Raw genomic sequence first — 25,453 nt, 5'->3', positions numbered from 1 at the left:
TTTTTTCCCCCTTTTTTAAACCAAGGGCTCCCCTTGTGGTGTGTTTCAGGCCAAGCCGCTCTCCCCACAGAGGGGGTGACCCCCGGTTGCCGGCGATCCGGGTCAGGCCCCCCCGGGGGACCCTGCTGCTGGCGGGGCGGTTCAGGGACCTGGGGACCTGCCATGGTTTCGCTGCCTTCTCCTGACACACTTCTGCTCCATCCGCTGCCGCCCGCCCCGGTCTGCACCAGCCCGTCCCGCCTTCCCCCCCCCCGCAGCCCCCCAGGGATGCTGCTGCAGGGCACCGGCAGGGCCTGGATTTTTTTTAATTTTTTTATTTTTTGGGGGGGGAGGGGGAGCAGTTGCTGGGGCGACAGCATCCTCCTGCAGCATGGAAACCCAGGTTTCCATGGAAACCCTTTTTGCCCCACTTATCCTGCCACCGCCACGTCCTTCGATTTGCCTTTAGGGTTTGCATTTTGGATTTGCGCCCCCCCCCCCGTCCCCGCAGAGGTCGCGGGACCCCCGGGAAGCCCCCGGGGCCGGGTCCCCCATCGGGGCCGCGGTCCCCAGGGCGGGCGGCGGGTTTGGGATGCAGTTGCCCGGGCAACAGAAGCAGGGCGTTCCTGGCAGCGGTGGTCGCCATGGGGACGGGGATGCTGACGAAGGCTTGTGAGGCTGAGAAGACAAATTGCCCTCATCATTATCTCCGGGCTTGTCAATCAAACATATTCCCTTATTTACCTCGGCGAGGAGAGAGCCCCGGGAGCACACGGAGAGGGAGGGAGCGAGAGGAGAGCTGCTTGCCCCGAACTCCGCACCGGGAGGGAGCATTCCCAGCCCCTCGGGATGGCCACCATCACCTGCAACCGCTTCACCGAGGAGTACCAGCTCTTTGAGGAACTGGGCAAGTAAGTTGGAGACGGGGCTTGGATGCGCCCCGGCTGCACGGGGCTGTGTCCCGGCTGGGGCTGAGCCTCGGCAGGGCTGGGAAGGGATGGATCCAGGGAAGGATGATGGGCACGGAGAAAAGGCACCGGGGAGCAGCGGGGGACTGAGGTTAGGAGGGGGTCCCCCAGCCCCAGCCCTGCCAGCTCAGTCCCTTCCCGAGTTCGGGTGCCGGCCGATGGGTGCAGCTTTCCCCGTGCCACATTTCGGGTTCAGGCTGGGGAAGGGGGCGGCTGCTCCTCTTAGAGAAAAGCAGCTCCTGAAAGAGGAGGCTGCTGCCGGCTCCCCCGGCAACTTCCCCAGCCGGGAGGAGGGACGGGACAGCCGAGGAGGGAAGCCCAAGCGGCGGGCGCCCCTCCGATTCCTTTGGGGAATTTCTCTGCGTGGATTCACCGGGGTTTGACAAGTCCCGCGGGAGACCCAGCCCGCCTGGCAGCCCCCGGAGAAACCCCAGCCAGAGCTGGGATTCTCCCACCCCATCCCCTGTCCCAGCCGGGTGTGCGAGTGCCCCACGTTGAGCCACGGCCGGGAGGGCTCAGTTTGGCTCGGTGGGTGCGGGTGTCACCGCTTGGTGCCTGCCCGGACGGAGCCATGTGTGGGTGTGGGTGCAGGGATCGCCTGCTGGGGTGGTGCTGGGGGGCACTGAGCACCACAGGGTGGAGCAGGGTGCTGGTCCCAGCACCGTCCATGTCCTCAGTGCTGGGCAGAGGGATGCTGCGTGTCTCAGTGCACGGCAGAGAGGGTGGATACGAAACGGGAGCACAAACAAGCAGGCGTGTGCCTCCGGTTCGGTGTCGGTGCCTCTTTTCGGAGCTGCCGTGTAAATGTGGGGTGCGTGGCCGCGCTCCCCTTGGAGCAGCTCGGAGGGAGCCCTATGCACAGCGGGGTTGTCTCAGGAGCGGGGTGCCCGATCCGGCTGGCGGGGCGCCGGGTGTCGGATGTGCAGCTATGTCCGTCTGTAGGCATGGAAACTTGCTCCAGCCCCGCAGCCCCGCACCGCAGGGCAGCCTGCGCCGAAATGTGCACCCGCGCGCGCGTGGGCGTGCAGAACGGGGGCGAGAGAGAAAGGAGAGGACAAAGATGGAGAAAGCAAGAGGCTGAAACGGGGGGGGACTTCGTGCCAGGCTGAACGCAGCTAATGTTCCCTGCCAAAATGAGGGATGGGGGGGCAGGTTGCTGCTGCAAACAAGTGCAGCTCCTCGGAGGCGTGCAGACCCCCTGGTCCTGGGATGCGCTGGTGTGCACACACATCCCCTTGTGCTTGGGTGGCTGGTGGGGAGCAGCAGCTGGGGAGCAGTTCTGCACCGTGCAGGCAGCCCCAGCCAGTGCTGCAGGCAGGGGGATGTGAACACCCCGAGGAACTGGGCACGGCTGGGTTCGGGACCTGATTTTCCAGAGGTTTCTCAGCTTTTCTGGGCTCTGCGGAGTGCGCAGGAGGGACAGCAGTGCCTGCAGGGGAGCTGCTGGGCCCGGCGGGGCAGGCAGGGTGCAGGGGCTGTGGGAGGGGAGCTTTCAGGCCAGGCACGATGGGGAAGGACCAGGATGGTTGCTGGAGGCGTTCAGGGCACGAGGCTTTGCCAGGCAGGCACTGACACAGCTCGGTGGGAGCCCAGACCCCGGGGCTGCCCGCACCCGCAGCACCGCAGCGGTGCACCTGGGCAGATGCATTTCTCCACGCTCATGAATAAATGAGCAAAGGCAGCAGCAACGGCTCCCCGGCCCTGCGGGCATCACACCCTGGGCAGCCTGGCCCACGCGACCTCCCCTGCTGCAGGAGGCGATGCAGGGGCTGAGCGGCTCAGCCCGGTGGCTCCTGCAGCTCGGAGCATCCCTCCGCAGAGCTCCCCTTGGCTGGGTGTAGCAGGTGTAGCACCCAGACGTGTTTCCAACCCAGGGCCCTCGCTGGGCTGTGGAGCTGGTTGGGAATTTTCCACTGGGATGGTTTCCAGCGCCTCCCGCACTTGCAAAAACCCAGTGGTTTCCCATGGGGAAATTTCCGCTTCGTGGGCTCAGGAAGGGAAACCAGGACGAGGCGCTGCACGCCTCGCTCTGCTGCCGCAGCCGCTGCCCGCAAGCCCAGCGGGGGCACCCCCAGCACATGGCTGCTGGCCACAGAGCTGGCTGCCAGCCCTTATCTGTGCCCCCTCCACCCTTCCTGAGCTTCCTGCATTTCTCAGGGGTGTTTTCTACCCCAGAAAGGCCTTGGAAGGGTGCTGGGTGCCAGGCTGCTGCGCCCAACCTGCTTCTTTGCCACCTCCTCGGCTGCCGAGCATCCTGGCACCGAGACAAGCTGGGTTTTAGGATGATGCCACACAGCTGATGGCAGCACGGTGATGGGGCTTTGTGGGGGCGCAGAGGTGGGGAGGGGGCTCTGCAGACACTGCCCTGCTGGGCACAATCCCTTGGTGCATCACAGGCACGGGGCTGTCCCAAGCAGGGGACTTGGAGCTGGTCCCCTGTTCCTGCTGGGGAAAACCTGCTCCCGCAGCATCCCCAGGCAAAGCCGAGCTAGCAGGGGGCTGCCCTGCTCCCCCAAAACCGCCCCCGCAGCTCACAGGAGCTGAGGGACAGGGTGAGGAACGGGGGCGGCGTGGGGGGGGACAGGGAGAGGATCCTGCCCACAGCCACCGGAGTAGGACAAACAGAAAGTGCAGCTCCTCCGGCGCCTCCGAATCCGCCCCCGCAGCAGAGCAGGTTCAGGGAGAGGCTGGCGACAATTACCATGCCGAGCGGTACGATCAGCCCCTTGGCTCCCTGAGCTGCAGGAGAGGGTTTTCATTAAAAAGGGAAAAAAAAAAAAGGGGGGGGGGGGAAAAAAAGATACGGAGGAACAAAAAATCCCCAGCCCACACTCTTCTCTCTAGAAAGGAGATAAAATGCCTCGGAGGAGGAGGAGGTGTTGAAGAGAGGGAGGGCGGCAGCAGCGCAGCCCGGTGCTGGCAGGGAAGGTGTGAAGAAGGGGGAAGTGGAGCATCCCCGTGGCAGAGCCGCTGTGGGGGGGCCCGGGGGGGGGCATGGGGACAGGGTCCGGGGGTCACTCCTGGCCTGGGGGACCCTGGCAGCAGCTGCAGGGCTGGGACCCAGAAGCAGGAGGTGGCTGCGTGGTGTGCGTGGGCACGGCACGGCCGCTGGGACCCCCAGTGGGGTCAACCACCCAGCCTGGGGTGCACAAACCCATTCCTGTGCGCTGTGGGAGCCCCGTCCTTCCCTCTGCCTCGTGGGAGGGACACCCACGTCCCTCCAGGCCCACGTCGGGTCACGCAGTGAAACCCTGTGTCCGGGTTGGGAGCCCCGGGCTGGGTCAGGCCAGGGGCGGTGAGCGCTCCCCTCGCCACCTGGGGTTTCCCCGCCGTGCTCATCGCTGCAGGCGTTCCCTGCACTGCCAAAGCAGCGGGGTGTCCTGAGGGAAAAAAGAGCAAAGATGGGTCACGGGGAGGAAAGGAGCCCCCAGACCTGGTGCACACAGAGCTCCTGGTGGGACGGGGCGAGTGGCACCATGCGTCCAGCCCCAGGCCAGCAGCAGCTCCGGTCTCCCCAGCTGCGTAAGGCTGGATAAGCAGCATTTCCCCCCTGAATTCCAGTTAATTCTCACCCAGGCTATGGGAATACAAATAACTCAGCTCTTTCGGTGGCCGGGATGAAATGGCAGGACTTGGAGCTCGGGAAGTGCCGGGCTCCTCTCCTCTTCCTTCTCTCCAGCTCCTGCCTGGCACGTGCCGCAGACGATGCCGCACGGGGCGCGTGGGCTGGCGGCTCCGCTGGGGATCCTGCGTGCCCAGCCCCAGCCCCTGCACCCCGCCGCTCGCCTATTCTGCTAAAGATCACACTCAGCCCCAAATTGCCCGTCTCCATCCGCCCCCACCGGTAAAATCAATTATCCACCGCTGCTTGGCAGCGCGCTCGCGAGCGCGGCCTTTTATTCCTCGCCGTGTAGCAGGAGCGGGGGAAGGTGGGGCGGGAGGTGGCGTTGCTTTTGATAGTTGTTATTTTAGCGATCGGAGGGGTTTGGCAGGAAAGGGAACCTGGTACAAAGGTTGTGCTCAGCGGGGCTCTGTGTGTGCGTGCGTGCGAGCGTGCGCGCACCGCCGCAGCCCCAGCATCGGCACTCGCAGCCAGCGGGGATGGTCCTGCTGCTGCGGTGGGGTTGCAGCCATGGGGACCTTAAATCGGTCGCCTGCAGCCTCAGTGAGTGCTTGTGCCCGCTTCTGCAAGTTGCTGCTGTGTTCGCGAGGTCTAAAGCACGCAAAGAGAGAAACACATAGAAGGTGAAGTGGCTGAGTGCTGTGCTACAGCTTCATCCATTCCCGGTGTCCCTGGGGAGCCAGAGCTCCTGGTAAATCGTGGCCTGTTCTCTCCTGGGTGCTGGACAAGGCAGAGCTTGGAGGGAGGAAAGGTGCACGGTGCCAGTGCTGTGCCAGGATGATGCCAAGGGGCAAATCCTGCGTTCATCCCCATGTCTATATATGCCTGTCTCCACATCCCCAAGGACAGTGGTGCCCGGGAGCTGACGGAGCACCCACCGAGTTTCCTCCCCCCTCAAAAGCTCCTTCCTCAGCTGGTACCTGTCCCCATCCCCATCTCCATCCCCAACCCCATCCCCATCCCTATCTCTGCCCTCGCCCCGCAGCACATTAAGGCTAAGCCACGTCCTCGCCCCCACGGAGCTCTTCACCTCCCTCTGGCTTCTTGTCTTCCCAGGGGCGCTTTCTCCATCGTCCGGAGATGCGTGAAGGTGTTGGCAGGACAAGAGTATGCGGCCAAAATCATCAACACCAAGAAGCTGTCTGCCCGAGGTAGGTGCTGCGGGTGTTTTGGGGGTCGGCAGGGCTTGCAGAGTGGGGAGTTTGTGTCCTTTGCACCATGGTGGGAACCCCCTTGTCCCACCCCATCCCCACCGCGGTGCGTACTGAGCTCCTCGATGGATGGGAACCAAAGGCACAAACATCTCGGGGCTGGGCCAGGGTCCCTGGGGACTCCTGCGGGGCTCAGGACCCCATTTCCCTGCTGCAACAGCCCCAGCACCCCACGCGCCGTGTTGCGACAAAGCGTGGTTACAGCCTGGCAGCAAGGGTCTGCTGACAGCCTCGGTGCTGGGCAGCAGTAATTTCGGGAGCATCACCTCCTGGAGAGGGCCCCGTCCCATACTGATGTACGCACATAAATGAAAGGGGCCCTTCAGTGGGGGCTTGGCTTTATTTCGGTCTGCAGATGGGCACAACCCCCTCTGCAGGGTAATTTTGGGTGCGGTGGAGAGCGCTGGCTCCGGGACAAGGCTCTGTCGGGTCCGTGCTGGCTGCTCCTCGGGGCCAGGCTGAGCTGATCCTGCAAACAAACGCTCCAGCCATCCCTCGCCCCCGTGCAGGAGCTCCTGTGCCACAAATGTCTGGCAGAGGACCTGGGTGACGAGGACGGAGGGGACCAGATGGCCGCTGCCACGTCCCCTCTGCGGCTCCTCCTCGCCGGGCGCACCGGGGAGCGCAGGATGGGTGCTGGGAGCAAGCGCCCTGCCGGGAGGCTTTAATTAACTCCCTGCCTCTGCTTCTCTCCCTGACGCCACTGCTCACCTCTGAAGGCAGAATTGAAATGCAGAAAATGGTGACAAACTCCTTGCTGACCTCAAATTGAGCCAGCGCTTGCCAAAGCAGCGCGGTGCTGACGCCCGGCATTGCGCGGTGTGCACCCACCCGAAGGGGGGAGCCTGGCCTCAAGCCCCCCTTGGGAGGTGGACGTCCCCTGCCTAACCCTGCGGTTTGCCCTTCTCCATCCTCTCCTCGGGTTTGTGCTGTGCCTGCAACGGCTCCGTGTCCCTCTGTCACCTGGAGAGACCTCGCTCTGCTGGCCGAGCAGCAGCTCCTTTTGGAAACCGTCCTGAGAGCCCCCAGCTGTGCAGTGCCGGGGCACGGAGACCCCCGGGGATGTGACACTGGCGGTGCCACGTGTGAAGGGCCAGCAGGAGGGGGTGCAGGAGGAGAGGGGAGAGGGGAGCTGCAGAACGCCCCCGGGCAGCTTCAGGCATCCTCGCTGCTGACGCAGGGAGACAGCAGGAGAGAAACTGGAGATCTGGGGGGAGAAACCATCTTGGGGTGCAGGCAGCAGTTGGGTTTGTGGGGTAGGACAGGGACCTGTGGCCAGGTGCCGCTGGGACCCCATCCCTTCAGAGGGAGCCCCTGCTTTTAAACTCCCGATCCATTTTCCTTTTCTCCTGCTTTTTGCTCATCTCCCCACCCCGTGCTGTTTGCACAGGATGCAGGGGACAGCTCGGCTGGGAGCAGTGCAAGGACCCACGGCACACCTGGGTGCAGAGAGCAGCCGTGGATCGCATTTTCCTCCCCTTCTTGTGATGTCTGGCCTCTCAGAGCAAGCAAATTTGCTTTTGCCAAACAGCAGCAGCAATGCCGGACCTCCCCATGGGGAGATCGCCTCCAGCGGGGGGAACACAACCCGAAAAAGGGTTTCTGAAGGGGGGAAATGTCCCCACAGCCCAGGCACTTGAAGGCAGATGGGCTGGATGTGGCGGGCCCTGGGGAAGGCTGCAGCCCCACGCTGCGCACCCCGCGCGTCTCGGCGGTTGCAGATTTGCTTCGATGCAGAGCGAGACTGCGGGGTGCGAACTTGCAAGGTAGCAGCAAGAGTGCCGAGAGACGAGCAGCCCTAATTATATCCCTGCCTCTCCCGGCTGCTGGGTTCCTGCTATCACCAACTACCTTCAGACAGAGCTGCGGGGAGGAGGCAGCGCGGGGCAGGGAGAGCGGCGCGGGGTGCGGGGAGCAGCCAGCGGGTGCGGCGTGGGGAAGGCGAGGGGCTGATGGCCCCGTTGCCACTTGGCATTTTGCTCTGTCTGGCTCCGTCTTCAGTGGTTTGGTTATTAGATTTGGGGGCCAGAAGGGTCCGTGCTGATTGTCTGTGCTTGGCTGAATGCGAGCGAACCCAGCAGGGCTGCAGGCAGCGATCGCCCAGGCACCTCCAAGAGCTCTGCAGGGAGCTTAGGGCTTGTTCAGCAAAGGGAATGGCGATGGGGAGAAGGGGGCGAGGGCCATCGGAAGCCCAGGACGTTTGCAACAGCAGTGCCCAGGGGCTGGCTGGGTGCTGCGCCCATGCTGGGACAACGTCTGTCAGGTCCTGATGCAGAACACCTCCCTACAGCCATTATTCCTTTGAAACAACGCAGAACAAAACAAACACAAGAGACAGGTTCGCTCCTTGCCAGCTGCTCCATCCCCCTACACTTTTCCTGTGCTGGCAGCTCCTCCGAGAGCACCGGCGAGACCTGGCAGCAGCTTGTTCCCTTCCCCGGCCGCTAATTTAGGGCCGCTGCTTCTTTCAGATCACCAGAAGCTGGAACGAGAGGCTCGGATCTGCCGCCTCCTGAAGCACCCCAACATCGGTAAGCGCGTGCGGCAGGCACCCCGCGCTGCTGCCCACCCTGCTCCCCCTCTCACCAACGCACCCCAGGCGCAGGGGGGGGCACTGGGACGTGGGGTTGGGCGGAAAACCCATCCCTCCTCTTCCTCACCAGCTTCCTTCTCCAAACGGGGTCATGCAAAGAAAGGCCCCAGGCGAGCGCAGGGGGATTGAAGTAGGTCCCAACTAACCCAGTTGGCCGCACGTCCCTCCGGGAGGAGCGGGGCTGCAAGGGGACTATTTTTACCCCTCGGATGCTGTGTTCCTCTGCCTGCTCCAAAAAGCGGCTCCAGCTCCGAGCAGCAGCAGCAGAGTGGGGCGTGGGAGGAGCGATGGCGGGGGGAAGCGAAGACTTTCCCACCGGCCGTCCATCTGAGAGTAGCCTCCTTCGGAAAAGCTGTTTCAGGAAAACTCCCGAGCCCCTGCAAAAGACAAAAATAGGCCAGAAGGAGAGAGAGAGAGGGGAGGGGAAAAAAATGCAGCAAAAATTCCCAAAGCTCAGCCTTGACAGCAATGTTGATGCAGGCTGCCGGCACCCGGGGCTGGTCTGGGGGCCCCTCTGGGGATGAAGCCCTCCTCCTCCTGCAGCAGCCAGGAAGGTGCAGACCTCGGTGGGCTCCTGGAGCTTTCGGGAAGGCAGCTGGGGGTAGGAAGGGAGCTCTGCAGCCTTTGCAGCTGGGAGCAGGAGGGAGCTGAGCAGCGCAGAGCAGCGCTAGCAAGAGGGAGAGGAGCCAGCACTGATGGGGGCACGGGAAAGCTGGAGTGCAGTGGTCCACCAGGGAGAAGACCCCAGGCACCGAGGGGCTGTGCTGGCTCTCTCTGGTTTCCCGCAGCACATTCCCATCCCTCCTCTCCCCTGGGAATGCCGTGCTGGGCAGCTGGGGGTGCAGGGATGCGAGCCTGCAGGGACGGGCTCCTGCAGGAGGGGCTGCACGGGGAAGCTGTGTGCAGGGTGCCCACGACCCCACAGCACATCCATGGGGCTCAGTTAGGGACAGCTGCAGCTTCCCCAGGTGCTTGCACCTGGAGGGAAGGCTTGCCGGAGGGGGAAATTTTGGCTATGCCCACTCCTGGAGCTTTAGCTCTGGGTACCCATCAGTGTCTGACTCAGTACCAAGCTGTGCCCCAAGCCCGGCTCTTGGCACCGAACGTGGAGCTATTTGGCCACCACGGCGCTGCTGCTGTGCTCTTTCTGACTATGGTCAGCAACAGATGTTTGTAGGACCAGGCTATATTTAGGGCGGCTGCTCCTCGTTATACCGCCTCGGCTCCTGGCAGCCACGGGAGCTGGGACTTCCCCAAGCAGGGGACGTATCCGGCCCATCTGCTCGTGGTTACTCGGGCCCTATCTGCACCGAAGGCGCCTAATCCCCCTTTGAACGTTCTTGGATTCTGCAGGATCCCAGGCACAATACCCCCAGATCCCTCTCAGATGAGATGAAACGGGAGGAAGTGTGTTTCTTTCAACGGAGGAAGGCAGAAAAGCTGGGATTATGTGTCAGGGAGAGAGGCTGAGCAAACACAGGTGTCGGAGCACAGGGGAGCGAACGTCTGCGGAGGCCATAGGGAAGAATAAGCCGTGAATGGGATGAGCGACACTCAGTGCCACAGAAGGGACCTAGCTGGGGCAAACCAGGCTGGGAGCAAAACCTCCTGCAGCAGCGTTCCCCTGAGCATTTCCTTTTCCCCCCTGGTTTCCAAATACATACCCCATAGGTGGTGAAAGCGGGATCGGGGAGCCGTGAGGAGGTCACGTATTTACAGCCCCAAGGCAGAGCGGGGTGTGGTGGGGGCAGAGGACACCAGACTGATTTACTCACCTTCTGTCTGTCTGTCCTACTTATTTCTGCACCTTTCCCCTCGCTGCGTGTCTGACTGCGAAGCCGGGAGCAGGGAGCTCAGCCTAAATAATCAGAATTCAGCCCAAGGGGGATGCGCTCGCACAAGGCGGCCCTCGGAGCAGGGCGAGGAGCCAGGCAGGGGGACGGGGCAGAGCGTGATCCCTGGGCATCCCCAGCGAGAGCCCTCCCAAGGAGACAAGGAAGGTCGCGACCAGGAGGGGAAAAATAAATAAAAAGTGAGGTTAATGCCAGGGCTTGGCAGCCCAGCACCTCTCCTAATCCTCAGCCCTGGTGCGCACGGCCACAGCCTGCCCGGGAGCTGGGCCAGGTCCCCGCTGTCCCCGATTTGGACGTGACCTTTGAGCCTTGCACCACGGGGGCCCTTGGTCGAGCGGGAGCCCCCCCAGCTAGCAGCAATGGGAAGAGGAGCAGGGGGAGGAAGAGCATCCCTGCTCTGCCCTTCCCTGCTGGGTCCTGGGGGGGAGCGCGGGCGGGAGCCGGGCACGCTGTAACCCCACTGTCTCTGCCGCAGTGAGGCTCCACGACAGCATCTCCGAAGAGGGCCACCACTACCTGATATTCGACCTGTGAGTGCTGTTTGAATGCAGCTCCTGACCCGACAGCGGCTGCGGGATCCCCCCGAGGCCGCGTGCCCTGCGCCCCCTGCCCCTCACCCCCGAGCTCTGCTGAGCTCCAGCTCGCTCACGGCTTTCTGTGGGGTGCCTGGGGTGGGAACGGGGAGGTTTGGGGCTCCCTATTCTATTCTATCCTGTTCTGTTCTGTTCTAATCTATTCCAATCCATGCCATGCCCCCCTGCCCCTCTCCCCCTGTGCACGGACAGCAGCACTTTGGGGAGGGTTTGCCAGGGCTGAGCATGCTGTAAATCGACCCAGCCCCTCCGCATGCCCGCTGTGACCCCCCCCCGTCCTCTCGCAGGGTCACCGGCGGGGAGCTGTTTGAGGACATCGTGGCCAGGGAGTACTACAGCGAAGCGGATGCCAGGTGAGCAAGGATGTGTTGGGCAGGGAGGGGACAGGAGGCGTCCCCTTTTCCCCACAGCTGCTCCTTCCCAGGGCCATATGCACCCTGCTTCCTGCAGGACGAGCTCCCTCTGTGCTGAGAGCTGTTCCACAGCCGCCCTGCAGAGCTTGCTGATAAACCAGATGTGGAGAGCCAAAAAAAAAAAAAAAAAAAGAGCTGGTTTGCTGGTTTTAACTCGATTCCTGTGCCAAGAGCTGTGTGTGTTACCGCAGGGCTGGTGCCTGCACCCAGCCTGGGGCTGGCATCCTCCTCCTCCTGCCCGCAGCTGCACCAGAGCCATCTGCAAGCGGTGCTCTGGCATTCGCCTTATGAAAGCACAAGGAGGAGCAGTCGGGGCTCCCAGATGCCCAATGCTCCGGCAGGGAACGGGAACCAGGAACCTCTCAGCTCGGCTAGGGGGCCAGCACTCGCCTCGAGGCGATTTGATCTGGCTGTGGTCACCCACACGGCCTGGGAGAGCTCCTGGTGCAGCCTTGGCTTTGCCCCATGCATAGGGCATTGTCCATACAAATGGCCAAGGGGGTGGTAAGCTCTGTGCTGCTCCTGGCTGCATGGAAATATTCCCCATTTCTAGGCAGAAAGTGATCTTATTAAATGGGCAGCCTGCGCTGAATCCGCTTACAACCCATCCTCTTATTAGCGTCATACAAATAAAATAAAATGCATGTAAATAAAGACCTTCTGCCTTGCAGACAGCTGTTTTGGAACAAAAGTGATCATTGCCTCATCCTTTTTCCCTTCCTTTCTCACGCATGCAGCAGAGCCAGGGTTTAATGAACTGGACATAAAGCGAACAGACAGTGTGAGCCACCAGCCTCAGACGGGGCCGGGGAAATGGGGCTGAAGTGAGCATCGGCTGCGGGGCCGGCGAGCACGTCTGCTCTGCCCCTGTCTGGAGACCGAACCTGGGCACGTGCTGTGTCCTCACTGCTGGTCCCCAGCTCCCTGGTGTCACTTCTGGGGGAGCCCATGGGCGCACACGTAATCCCAGCACCCTGCTTGCCATGGCCGGGTGTCCAGCAGCCCCGGCTGGGTCACCACTGGCACCTGGGTCACCACCAGCGTGTGGCACATGGTGGAGATGGACACTGAAGCGATGGGGAGAAAGTTGAGGGGAGGAAATACAGCCATGCAGAAGTGGCTAAGGAAAATGTGCCTCTCCAGATACTTGCGTGAGCTTTCTTCTCCCTCTTCTGCAGCCACTGCATCCAGCAGATCCTGGAGGCTGTCCTGCACTGCCACCAGATGGGGGTGGTCCATCGGGACCTGAAGGTACGAGCTGCAGGGGAAGAGCCTGTGGGAGGGCGTGGGGACCCCATGTGCGAGGCAGGACCCCGTGGAGCAATGCCTGGCGTCCTCCGGGGTGGGGAGGAGTGCCATATAGGAGCTAATGGAAGGCTGCGGAGCAAAGAGCAGCTCTGGGGTGAAACACCACAAGGGAGAGGGGGCGGAGAGGTCCTTGTAATCCGTAGCCCTCTAAGGAGGCATGTTCAATGGGACACACAGCTCCCCAGAGCACTGGGAGCACATCCATCCTCCCCCCAGCTGCACTGGGAACCCCCACCCGGCACAGCAGAGCCCCCAGGTCCCTTCTGCTCCTCTGCAACCTTCCCCTCCTCCTGCAGCCTGAGAACCTGCTGCTGGCCTCCAAGCTGAAGGGAGCCGCCGTCAAGCTGGCTGACTTCGGCCTCGCCATCGAGGTGGAGGGGGACCAACAAGCCTGGTTCGGTGAGTGCCGGCCGCGAGTTTCCCCCAGCCCTCCGTCGTGTTCGGTCGGTGGGACCACCGAGGCTGCTCCAGGAAGGGCGAGCATCCCCAGGGGTGGTGAGGGAGAGCCCTGGCAGCCTGGGAGGCACAGCTGATGAGGAGGGGTTTGATGGCTCCCGCTGTGCCCCTGGGAGCAGCCCTGTGCCGATGCGCAAACAGCTCGGTGGGAGCTCGGTGAGTCACCGACGTGTCCTGCTGAGACAGACAGCCCGGTGGCAGAGGCGAGGAAAGCCTCTTCCCAGTGCTGGCAGGTACATCGGAGCACCCCGAGCTTGTGCACCATCCCGGGGTCTGGCTGATGGTGCTCTGCTGCCGGGAGCCAGGTGTCTTTCTGGAGGGGGGTGCCTGTCCCACAGGGATGCTGCGGGCTGGGCTCGTGGCTCTGGCAGTGACTGTACGGGGATGCTGGCTGTCTGCGAGGCATATGACAGGCTGTCTGTCCCAGGTTTCGCTGGCACCCCGGGATACCTCTCCCCCGAGGTGCTCCGGAAGGATCCCTATGGCAAAGCTGTGGACCTGTGGGCTTGCGGTAAGTCCGACTGGGGCCAAATTCAGGGAGCGGGCTGGGCAGTGCAGGATGCCACCGGCTGCTGGTCTGACACGGCACTGACCCCACGTTTCCTCCCCGTGCAGGCGTCATCCTGTACATCCTGCTGGTCGGGTACCCGCCCTTCTGGGATGAAGACCAGCACCGACTCTACCAGCAGATCAAGGCCGGGGCGTACGATGTGAGTGTGTTTGTCTCACTGCCCCCTTTTCTGTCTCTCTTTCCTCCTGCCGTCCCCACTCTGCTGCCCCAGAAGAGCAGTACGGATGAGTTCGGATAGATGGGAGTGAGTTTCTTTGCTCTGGTCACAGAGATTTGACTGGTATGCCATGCCCGGGTGCACACACCAATGTATTTCAGGTCCACTTTGCAGGTCTTGCCCTGAATCTTCCTCCTCCCACCCCTGCTCCCCAGTGCTCCAGCTGGAAGCTCCTTCCAGTTGCTGCCACAAGTCCCTGTGCCTGCTCCTGCCCTTGGGACAGGCTTGGAGAAAGGTTTGCAGGAGAACCAGCCCAATTGCAAAAGTTTTTCTGCTCCCTGCTGCCTCTCACCCTGGTCCCTTTGCTCGGCAGTTCCCCTCCCCTGAATGGGACACGGTCACTCCTGAAGCAAAAGATCTCATCAACAAGATGTTGACCATAAACCCCTCCAAGCGCATCACGGCAGCGGAGGCTCTGAAGCACCCCTGGATATCGGTGAGCCGGGTGGCACTGACCCCCAAGGGCTGAAGGTCTGGGGGCACGGGGGTTTGCAACGGGATCCTGCACACGTGTACGTGCCTGCACCCCGTACCTGTCCTAAGCAGCTTCTCTCTCCTCCCAGCACCGTGCCACCGTGGCCTCATGCATGCACAGGCAGGAGACGGTGGACTGCCTGAAGAAGTTCAATGCCCGGAGGAAGCTAAAGGTAAATCATGCTCTCTCCTCTCCGAGTCAGCTGAAAAATGCATGGCAGGGTCCCCGGGGGGTGTTCACCGAGTGGGGAAGGTCAGGGTGGGGTCTGTGGGTCGGCAGTACGGTGGTGATGGAGATTTGGGGATCTCGCTGTGAAGGAGAGACAAGAGGTGGGATGGGGTGGTGGCACCAGGGCTCAGAGGAAAGCTGTGGTGAAGCAAAGCGCTGAGCCACGCGGTGAGGCTGTGCTGGACACCAGGACAAGGACATTCCCACTGGAGACAGCACCAGGAAAGCCCCTTTTTGTGGCAGGGCAGGGATCCCAGAGCTGCAGTGAGAGCCCGGGGCCCAGTGGCCAAGCCACGCTGCAGCCAAGGAGCAAACTCTCCCAGATCTGGGGCAAAACCCCCTGGCTCACGCAGTCCAGCAGCCCCACAGGCTTGCAGCTCTGAGATCTCCATCTCCCCGCCCAGCCGGGTCCCTCCATGAGGCTCCTGTCCCCTGGGTGCCACCCAGCCTCAGCTGGCAGCACCAGGCTGGCAAGGGGCTCCGGGTGGCTCTGGAAAAGGAAATATCTCCTCCAGACCAGTGCCACGACCGCTTCCCACAGCCTCCCCAGAGCAGGGCAGCTGCAGGCTACTAACGTGATTATCAGGGAAAGAAACTGGCTATAAACTATTATTACTCTTCAGCTAGACAGGTAATCGAATTAGTTCAGGCGTACACTCCAAAATAGTAATCCATTACTGTAGGCAATTAGTCCTAAGTAATCTCATTATCTGCTGAGCAACTAGTTAGTCGAGTCAGCCGGACAAGGGGGGACATTTTTCTGGATGTTATTTCTTTGCACGGCTTCCATGAGAAACCCCTGCCCCACTGCTTCCAGCGCAATTAAATCCCTTTCTGCTGCCGGCGGCTCCCCTCGCTGCCAGCTGCCAGCCCTGGCCGACGGAGCCTGGGCTGAGAGTGGGGCAGAATGAGGCCAAAATGTGCCCCGGGTTGTTTAATATCCCTTTAATCTTCGATGGAAGGATGTTTTGGAGAATGCAACCCAATGCCCTAGCATTGGGGATAAGGAGCTGGGTACCGAGGGCTGCTTCTGATGGCAGGAGGAGAATATTAGCCCGGGGGACAAGTGACACGTGGGGCTGGGGGCATGGGGACCCGGTGTTCAGGGCCCTGCACCCCCTTCCCTTCTGCTTCCGTGTGTTTCAGGGAGCCATCCTCACCACCATGCTGGCCACCAGGAACTTCTCCGGTAGGTGCCGTCTCCGGGCTCCTCTCCTCACCCTGTGCCAGTGCCCGGGGCAGGCCCATGGGGGCCATGGAGAGGCGGCTTTGCCCCCGGCTCTCAGCGGGGCTGTGGGTGCAGCCGGGTGCTCTGTGGGGTGGGGTGAGGTGGTGGGGACAGGGACGGGTCACCCAGCCTCTATGGGGTGGCTGCTGAGGTGGCAGTGGATAAGGTCTCTGTCTGAGGCTCCCCAGAGGTTTAGGATTTGGGATTTGTGTGCACCCACACATCTTACTTGTGCCCTGGCAGTGATGTGGGTGCTGGGGGTGGCGAGGGGTCGAGGCAGCTGCTTTTGTGCCCTCCTGGAGATGTTTGCGGTGCAGGGAGAGAGCCTCAGAGACAGCGTCCCCAGCACCGGGCGAGCGGTGGACAAGTCTCCCAATGCCACTGCAGCAGCAGGGTCCCTTGTGTCCCTCCTGCTTTGCCCTCCTGAGTCAGGAGGGTACAGATCCCACAGGGACGCCCACTCTCCCTGCATCCCACATCCCCCAGGCTGCACGGAGATGCAGGGACAGGGACAGAGCGTGGCAGCCCAGCCCGTGCACCGTGAGAGGCCTCGGCACAGCGCGGCATGCCGGCTGGGTGGCTTGGCATCGGCTTTTGGGGGAGCTTGGCTGAAGTGCCCCAGGAGCTGGGTGTCGGGGTGGGCAGGGGGAGATGGGGGCTGCCGGCACGGCCGGGTGCCGTGGGAGAGGTCCCCGGCCGGGGCTGGTATCCGCATTTGTCGTGGGGGGATCGTGCTGACATATTTAGCACTTGTGGGCAGCGTGTGCGGGGCTGGAGGAGTCCGGCAGCTGGGGGGGATCCGGTTACGGGAGGCGCAAAGCATCAAAGGGCAGGAAATTCAAAAGCTTCTCTCGTAGCCCTGCCATCCTGCGCAGCCCAGGGGCTGCCTGTCCCTGCCGCCCACCCCAGCTGGGGCACTGGGTGACAGCACCCGGCGTGGGGCCGCTCCCACCCATGGGTGCCTCGGGGTGCGGGGTGCCTGGCGCAGCCCGGGGGGGAGCCGGGGCATGGCCGGCAGCCGGAGGTGGGCAGCGGGGAAGGCGTCTGCTTTTCATCATTGTCAAAATGTGGGCTGCAGCTGTCGGGCCGGCAGGCCGGCAGCACATGATCCCGGCAGCATGGGGCTAAAATTAGAGGGCGGCAGGCGGGCGGCCCATTCCAGCGCCGCGCCGCCAGCACCCCCGGGCACAGCCCTCCCGCGGGCTCCCCGTGCGAGGCACCCCACGGACTCGGCGTGACGTTCGGGGACGGTCATGTCCCTCGTGGAGAGCCACCCCGGAGGGACTGGACGGTGTCGGCGGGGTCACCCCTGAGCTCCTGGGGCTGTGCTGGGTACAGCTGGCAAGAGGAGGAGACCCGTGGGGCTCTGCCGCCCGGCACCATGCTGCTGATCCTCGGCCTCCTGGTCCTGGTGCCCTGCCTGGCTCTGCTGACCTCCTTCCTCCTTTCTCCAGGAGGCAAGAGCGGTGGCAACAAGAAGAATGACGGCGTGAAGGTAAGCCCCCTCCTGCCCGCCCCTCCGCTCCCGTGCCGGCGGTGGGGTCCCCGTGGCACCGTGCGCTTTGAAGGGCGGTTGTTGGCACAGCTGTCTCCGTGTGTCCCCGGGCCACCAGCGTGTCCCCGGGCCAGCGGAGCAGCGTGGAGGCTTTGCAGTGCAGCAAGGGAAGGAGCTGGCGCTGCAGCCAGCAGCAGGGAGAGGAGGGGAGAGAGGCTTCAGGCTGTGGCTTCAGGCTGGTGGCAGCCGTCCGATGGTCACATCTCCCCAGTCCCAGCACGGTCCTGCTGCCGTGGGTGGTGAGGCTGGGCTGGGCTGTCCCCCAGCTCTGTCCTGTCCCCAGGTGGCACACGGGTGTGTTTAACCCTCTTGGTGCTGCTCCAGGCCCCTGTGCCCACTGCAGACAGAGCAAACGAGCGCTCCAGCTTGGTGATGTGCTGGAAACCAGCCGGTGCTCGGAGGGCTGCAGAGCCCTCGGGTTGCCACAGCTCTTCTCCAGGACCAGGTGGCTCCTGGAGGCAGGGGAATCCTGCTGGCAGTGAGGAGACCTGGGATTAGCGAGCTGCCATCCTTCTGCGGGAGGCATGGCCCACGTGGAGGTCCTCCTCTCCTTACCTGTGCCTCCACGGACACAAATACCGCTCAGCAGCAGAGAACTTGTGCGATCACATCCCCACAGCCCAGGGCAGGGATGCAAGGTGGGAGGCACAGCTTCCGGGCCCTGATTGCAGCGCGGCCTGTTTTTTTTCCTCTGTCCCTTTTGTCGGGACCCTGCTGTTGGATTGTGAGAGGTGCAGGGTTTGGGAAGAGCAGAGCCCTCATCTGGTTTCTTCCTTCCTTTGTCCAAAAGTTCAGTGGAACCGGAGGTCTGGGCATGGCTTGTTTGCCCCCACTTGCTCCAGACCCAGTGGCTGGGACAAGCCAAACCCACAACGTTTGAGACAACACAAAACCCTCTAGACCAGGGCTCAGCTCCACACACACACACACACATTGTGGCCCTGCAGCCTTGTGCTGCAACATGAAGCTGCTGGGCTGCATTGCTACGAGGGGACGTTGCCTTGGGCCGTGGTGTCGGGATGCCACGTGCCTTCCAGGACAGCACTGCAGGTTTGGCACTGCGGTGCTGGCACAGAGGGGACAGCCCCCAGGGGAGCCACCACAAGCCAGCTGCCACCCCTGCCAGCCTTCCTCTGCTGCTCCGCGGCCCCGGCTACTCCTGTGCCACCTGAGCAGGGATCCCCCGGGCAGAAGCGGCTCGGTGTGAGCTGCTGGAGCACAGGGGACAGCAACCACGAGCTGCTTTTTCCAGCATTGGCGGCTGGAGAGGCTCCGTAGAGCATGGAGGAGGAGAAGACAAAGCCAAGCAAGGCTCATTTCCCACAAGCTGTGGTGCTGGGCACCTCCATCGTTACCATCCCCACCTCCTCCTGCTCAGCCTGGGCGGGACGTGCAGCGTAACCCCCTCGCCGGGGCACACAGAGGGCCAAGGGGGGCTGGCTGCTGCGGGCGAGGCTCTGGTGGCCACTGTGGGCACCTGGAAGATGCCAGGGCATCGCCGGGCGCCGTTCATTTCTTTCCACCTTGCTGGGAAAGCCGGGCAGGAGCCTGGAAACATGCATGGGTGGGTGGGCAGGTGGGGAGGGAAGGGGAAGTGTCCTGCCTGCGTGGAGAGCAGGGCTGGGATCAGGATGACGCATGGTTTGATGTGGGAAGAGTTGTCCCCACCCAGAGAAACCTGCTGTGCTGGCCTTCCCCAAGGGAGCAGGCACATCCCTGCCTCCAAGCACCCTCCCTGGGAGGTTCCCTCCTACAGAAAGCATTCACGGGACCAGAAATTCCTCTCCACCCCTGCTCCGGGGTCTCCGGGAGGTCTGCTGGTCCCAGCAGCTCCGATACCTTCACTGCCCTGTGTAGTGTCCCATCTCGTCACATTGTAAACTAATGGAATCACTGCCCCATGTCGCATCCTGTCCCGTCCTAAATTAATGAGCTCACTGCCCCGTGTCGCATCCTGTTACTGTATGTCCCGACCCGACGCGGTCACTGCTTTGTGTTGCATTCTGTTGCGTCTGAAACTTCTGCAGTTTACTGCCCCGTGTCATGTCCTTGGTTAGCAGAGGCTGGGAGCCCGTCCTGCAGCTCCTCTGGCTCCTCCGGCCCCCTGGGGTTCCTCCCGAAGCGCAGCAGCTCGCCCTGCCCTGTGGGACATCAGTTTTCCTGGAGTAGGAGGGCTGAGGATTAACGCAGGGCCCAGCGAAGGAGGGGAGAGCCTCGGTGATGATGCTGGTGGGAGCCCCTCAGGATGCGAGGGGAGCAGTGAGGGGGTGGATATGAGCAGTCCCTACGCCCCAGCCCATCTGTACGCCCTCAGGGGTCGCTACCTGGGTTTTTCTGAGAGGTTAGCACAGTGTGTGCTCTTCCCCCGGCGGGGCAGGCAGGAGCGGTGCCTTTTATAGGTGCTGGTAAAACGCTCCTAGTTTGGCACTGCGGCTTCTAGTTCCTGCCTCGGTGCCTCCCGTCGCCAGCTGGGATTTGTCCCCTGGGAGCTGGAGGAGGAGAAAGGGCACGAGGCCAGGGCGCACGTCCCTCGGTGCCCTGGTGGAGAGGGGAGCGGAGCACGGACAGGAAGGAGCGTCCACGAGGGGTTGGGGACTGCAAGCAGAAACGTGGCTATGGGCTCTTACCCAAAGCCTTACAGCCTAGGGGTAGTGGTCAAGGACGAGATAAACGTGCATGCGTAAGAGCTGCTCTCTGGAGGAGACGTGTCTCAACCCGAGGCACCAGGACAGCTCCCCATGTGGCACTCTGCCCTGCAGGGCCACGCAGCCGTAGCCGCGCTGGCTTTAGAGCAGCCGGCTCGGTGCTGGAGGAAATCCTAGGTCCAAAGTGACGGAGATAACTGGGTGAGCGCACCAGCCAGCAGCACGGGCAGATGTGCCCAGGGCAGCCCCAGTCTGTAAGCCCCCTGTTTGGTGCTCACCCTGGGCACAGGTGGCTGCTCCCACCAGCGTGGCGGCCTGAGCACAAAGCCACCAGGGCGGCCACCTACTCCTAGCAGACCCTCAGACTAACCAGGTCCTTGGGGTGAGCAGCAATGGAGACTGTGGCAGGCCAGGAGAGGAAGGTGCCAGCAGGAAGGCGGGTGGGAGCCGGCACAGCCCCGCCGGTGCGCTCGCACGTCCCCCCAGGAGCACCAGGTTGGCCCCCGCGCCTCTCGCTCGCCCCTCCACGAGGACCACGGAGGGTGGCTCAGGAGCTGCTGCCTCTCACGTGCTGCCCTCTGCCTTTCTCACTCTGTGTCTCTTCCTGTTCCATCTCTTCTCCTTGTTTTTCCAGAAAAGAAAGTCCAGTTCCAGCGTTCAGTTAATGGTGAGTGTCCTTCATCTTCCTCAATGCTGATATTGCTGGGCCTCTCCACATGTTCCAGCCTTCCCCCGTTTTTGGAAGTTACCTCGGGGTAGGGAAGAAGGGACACCGGGGTTGGAGGGAACATCCTCAAAGCCGTATCACCCACAAACCCCATTAACAGGGTTGGTGCAGGCACTCGCTGGCCACCAGCTGGTGGGAAGCCAGCCCTGGTTCTTGCTGATGGGTTCTCATGCCGTTTCTCCCAGTTCTCCTGACTCAGGTCTGCAGGCTGCATCGGTCCAAGGAGCCTTGGAGAAACACCTTCCATGCCTCTGCGGGGACTGTATGGTCATGGGACACCTTGCCAACCTACATCGGGGTATTCTGGGTAATACATCAGCAAGGCTCTGCTGGGAAGAGCTAGCAGAGCCATTGCTCTAGCTCCGCTAGCAGAGTCGCCTTGATGGGGCTCCTGGAGAGAGACGGGGGGTCAGTACCCCCCCCACACACCCCAAATCTGTGTAGTTTGCTCAGCTGTTGATTGAAAGAGCTGTGTCTCAGCCTTCGGTGGTCCATGTGGGTCTTGGAAACACTCTGTTGTATTGTACATTTCTCTCCCTACTCTGCGGTCAGTGTGGTCTCTCTCACTCCTGCACAGTCCCCCTCTTTCTCATCCCAGCTCCTCCTCGCTGTGAATTCGTACATCTCTCTCTCGTACAGTCAACATGGTGTCTTCCACCCCTGCACAGCCCCTCTCCCTGCCCCTCCTAGCACCCCGCCAGGCCACCTCGGACCTGCCCCGTCTCTGTCCCCGCAGGCGTCGGTAGGAAAGGCAGCGCCGTCCCTGCGAGACCCTCCCCAGCCCAGCCCTCGTGCCCTCGGCTACAAGGGCAGGGGGCCGGGGGGGGCTCTCTGATGCGATAGAGCTGAGGTTGAGGACGGGTTGGACCTGCTGGCGCTGCCCTCGGTCGCCGGCCGTGCGCACAGCCGAGCGCTGTGGGGTCGGACTCGGGGGGCTGTCGGACACACGAGCTCCTCCTCGCGCCGGGTGAAGACCGGGCTCACCGGCCCCGTCTCCTCTCTGTTCTTTGCTCAGGAATCGTCGGAGAGCACCAACACCACCATCGAGGATGAAGACACCAAAGGTACCTGCAGGGGCAGGAGGGAGGTGGGCAGAGGCACCCCGGGGTCGTTAGCCTGGGAATCCTCGGGGCCGTTCAGTAGCGGCTTTCTCTCCTCTCCTTCGGAGTGAAATGCCAGCACAGGTGGTTTATCTGTCTGCAAGGAGCAGCTGGGACAGTGCTGGAGAGCAGGGGGGGCTCCCAAAAATGTGGAAGCTCCCTGAAAGTGGTCATGGAAATGCCTGGCACGGCTGGTCCCCACGGGAACTCCTGCGCTCCCGCTGGGCTCCCAGGCTGCTCCCAGGCCAACGGCCCTTGGGGAAAAGCCTGCAGGGAAATCCCTGCCGCCCGCCCGCCCGCCCGCCTGAGCCAGCTTTCTAAGAATAACCCAGGGAATAATTTATCAGTGCTAATTTGTAAAGTTGCTCGACGAAGTGATCCCAGCACAAAGCAAGACGGACTTGGGCCTGGTGCGCTAACGGGACATGGGGCAGGGTGAGAGCGGACACCACAAGGGGTGATGCTCAGGGTGGGGACGGGGTTCCTCTCCTTTAGGAGTGACTCTTGGCACGTCCTTTCATTAGCCACAGTTTAAAAACAAATAAATAAATAAATCAGGTACGGCACTGATTAAACAGAGCTTCGTTAATAAGCCCAGGGTTGCACATCCCATCTTGGGCAGCGGCCTCATGGGACCCCCTTTGTGGGGTCTCTCCCTGTCTGCTGGGGTGCAGGGGGGTGGGAGCCGGGCTGGCCACATCCCCACCTTCCTAGGGGGCAAAAATATCTGACGGATAATATAACATGGGTGTTGTGGCTTTTCTCCCCTTTTTATTTTCCTTTAAACCAACAGTGAGGAAGCAAGAAATCATTAAGGTGACAGAGCAGCTGATCGAAGCAATAAGCAACGGCGACTTTGAGTCCTACACGTGAGTGTGCCTGGCACGGTTCTGGGCTGGGCTCAGCATCCCAGAGTGGGTGCTGAGGGGCTTGTGCCCCCCACAAAAGCACAACCCTCGTGGTTCAACCACTGCCACGAGCAGGGTGACCGGGCTGATGTGGCACTGGAGCATGGAGACCGTCCAGGAGAAGCAGGGGACATCAGTTCCCAAACTCTGCCACATCGCTGTGACCTCAGCTCTGGTCTCATTAGCACGGATGAGCCCATTTTCTGCTTTTGCAGAAAGATGAATAACTGTAAATGTGATTTATGGTGGAAGAAGGAACATTACATCCGCGGTGTCCATTACACGCGGACTGCCCCAGGCAGCTTGGAAGCAGACCTGCTTTCTGCTCGCAGAGCTGATGCTCCTCACAAGATGTTTCTTCTGCGTCCAGGGCCGATTTAATTAGCTGTTTCTGAGCGAGTGCAGGTCCTCATCCCTGTTCCAGAGGACAGCAGTGGGGATATTTTGATACAGAGCAGAGAGAATTGTTTTTTCCCTGCTGTTTTTCTCTCACCTCTTACAAAGAAAGTGGCAGCACCTTGGGAGGTTTAATGGGAGGTGGTGACCAAGGGAGGATTCACCTCATCTCACTGGGGTCCTGGTGAATTTGGGGGGCTGGAGGTGAGGGTGGGGGGCTTCCTGCGGGGCCAGGACCAGGTCTGGCTTCTGCCTGAGGACCCAGGCAGGCTGCCGTGCTAGGAGCAGTGCGATAACCTCTCCCCTTCTCTCCCCTTCTGCCTCCCCAGGAAGATGTGTGACCCCGGGATGACTGCCTTCGAGCCTGAGGCTCTGGGGAACCTCGTGGAAGGCCTGGATTTCCATCGATTCTACTTTGAAAACCGTAAGCAGCCCCCTTGCCTGCCTAGGGACCCTTCCCACCTCCCAGGGCCCGTCTGTGCCTTGACCTCCAGCAGCTTGCTGGGGAGAGGAGGGTACGGGTGGCTTTGGGAGCACCTCCGAGCTGGGAGATCCCAGCTTGAGGTGAATCGAGCATGCTAGGGCCATGCTGACATGCCAAGGGGCTGTTCCGTTAGATGCTCTCTAGGGGAACCCATCCTGAGCCCATCAATTACTCAGCCCCCCCAGGCAGAGAGCCTAACCCCAGGATCTCCCCTTCGCACATGGAGGAGACACCCAAAGCCCTTCCCCTTCCTCAGGCCACCCTATATGTCCCCTTTCCAGTGTGGTCCCGGAACAGCAAACCCGTGCACACGACGATCCTGAACCCCCACATCCACCTGATGGGGGACGAGTCGGCCTGCATCGCCTACATCCGCATCACGCAGTACGTGGACGCGGGGGGCATCCCCCGCACCGCCCAGTCCGAGGAGACCCGCATCTGGCACCGCCGGGATGGCAAATGGCAAATCGTCCACTTCCACAGATCCGGCGCGCCCTCCGTCCTACCGCAGTAAGCCTGTGAGGCTCCGGGGATGGGAAAGGGGGGGCACGGGGGGAAAAGCATGGGGCCCCCATGGCACCCGGGGGGCAAATCGGGTGGGATCCTGCCCCACGGGGTGCGGGAGGTGGACGATGGCAAGGAGAGGGCGGTGGGAGCGGGATGCTCTGCTAAAAGGGGTGGCCGAAGCAAAATCCTGCTCTGCCCCTTGGTGTTTTGCAGCTGAAGCGCGGCCCGGCCCGTGTCGGGTTTGTCACTGACTGAGTGCCAGGGGAGACCCCTCCGACTTCACCTACGGGACTTTGGCTGTTGGCTCTGCTGCTTGGTTCCCGCTGGAACAACCCCTCGCTTCTCACCGCACACACGCAACGGCCCCGCCGGCGCCCGCAAGCACCCCACCGCCGTCCCCACCCGCCGGGCCCCCTTCCTCTGCATGAACGAAGACAAGAGACACCGCGAACCTAAACCTCAGCATTTGGCGCCTGCCGGGGCAAAAGCCTCCCCCCCCGGGCTGCATGGCATTTCTGGCCCCCCCACGGCCCCGCAGCCCGGCACGTCCCTTGGACTGGGATAGGACTCGTCATCCGCCTCCATCCCTGTCTCCGCTGGGAGCTCCCCGAGGAAGAGGAGGGTGCGGGGGCAGCTGGGAGCCACCCTGTGCCGCAGCCCCCCTGTGTACCTGTGGATTTTGCCTTGCTGCTATCGAGGTCCTCGCCCGCCGCCGGGGCTCCCACTCCCTCCCGGCAGCCTCAGCCGGGGAACTTGGGTTTAAACCGTTGGCAAAAAGTTCAGCGTCCATGCGCCCTGAGTGAGGAGGGCTGTGTGTGCGTGGAGGGGTGAGTAAAGGCAACCCGGCGTTTTCCTTCCCGAGGAGCGTGGGCCGGCTCCTTCCCAGGAGGGTAAGTAGGTTTGCGCCCTGGCGAGCTGAGCAGGGCTGCTCGCCCTCCTTCCTCCCTTCTCCCCTGGGAGCAGGGACCAGCAAATCTGGGAGGAGAAAGGCGACTGCACCCCAGGGCTTGGCTCTCCCAGCCCTGCCGGAGGGCTTGGGGCACCCGCATTGCCCCCACTCCCTCCTCCCGTCCCTCTGGACCCCTGACCCCAGCCCCTCGCATGCAGCACCCGCAGCTCCCTGCGGCACAAAGGCCGGGGCAGCCGAGCTGGCCACCGATTCGAGACGCAATCCGCCATCGCCCACACGACACCTTCCAGCGAAGACGAGGAATGCAAGCTTTAGTAACAAAACTCTGCAGAAATCTGGTCGTGCTTCGAAGAAACAAACAAGCCTTTAGCTATCTTCTACTTTGAGCGCATGCCTTTTTATAGGAAAAAAGAAAACGACCTACCGTGTATTTCGTAACTTGATTTGGAGTATTTGCTGAAATGGATCTTTATGTAATAACTAGAAACGTTCAACTGTTTAGGGTG

At 62.2% G+C, this 25,453-nt stretch overlaps 1 protein-coding gene across 3 annotated transcripts; it reads left to right on the top strand.

Moving 5' to 3' along the window:
• Positions 1-335: 335 nt before the first annotated feature.
• On the top strand, positions 336-25,453 carry CAMK2A (calcium/calmodulin dependent protein kinase II alpha). Of its 3 annotated transcripts, none has more exons than XM_040573432.1 (19): positions 336-890; positions 5,626-5,720; positions 8,252-8,311; positions 10,702-10,756; positions 11,107-11,172; positions 12,411-12,483; positions 12,837-12,939; positions 13,424-13,507; positions 13,612-13,706; positions 14,098-14,220; positions 14,348-14,431; positions 15,634-15,676; positions 17,170-17,210; positions 20,550-20,582; positions 21,658-21,706; positions 22,536-22,611; positions 23,376-23,470; positions 23,812-24,048; positions 24,251-25,453. In XM_040573432.1, exons 1-18 carry the CDS (start codon positions 829-831, stop codon positions 24,042-24,044), a joined length of 1,470 nt encoding a protein of 489 aa, XP_040429366.1. In that variant the 5' UTR covers positions 336-828; the 3' UTR covers positions 24,045-24,048; positions 24,251-25,453. The 3 variants fall into 3 exon arrangements, with proteins under 3 accessions (XP_040429366.1, XP_040429368.1, XP_040429367.1); XM_040573433.1 differs by having other exon boundaries at positions 337-890; positions 23,812-24,040; XM_040573434.1 differs by lacking the exon at positions 20,550-20,582.

This window comes from Cygnus olor, chromosome 14 (genome assembly GCF_009769625.2).
Source record: "Cygnus olor isolate bCygOlo1 chromosome 14, bCygOlo1.pri.v2, whole genome shotgun sequence".
NCBI classification, from domain to species: domain Eukaryota; kingdom Metazoa; phylum Chordata; class Aves; order Anseriformes; family Anatidae; genus Cygnus; species Cygnus olor.
The sequence above is the reverse complement of the archived record's forward strand: the minus strand, read 5'-3'. Positions and strand labels throughout refer to the sequence as shown.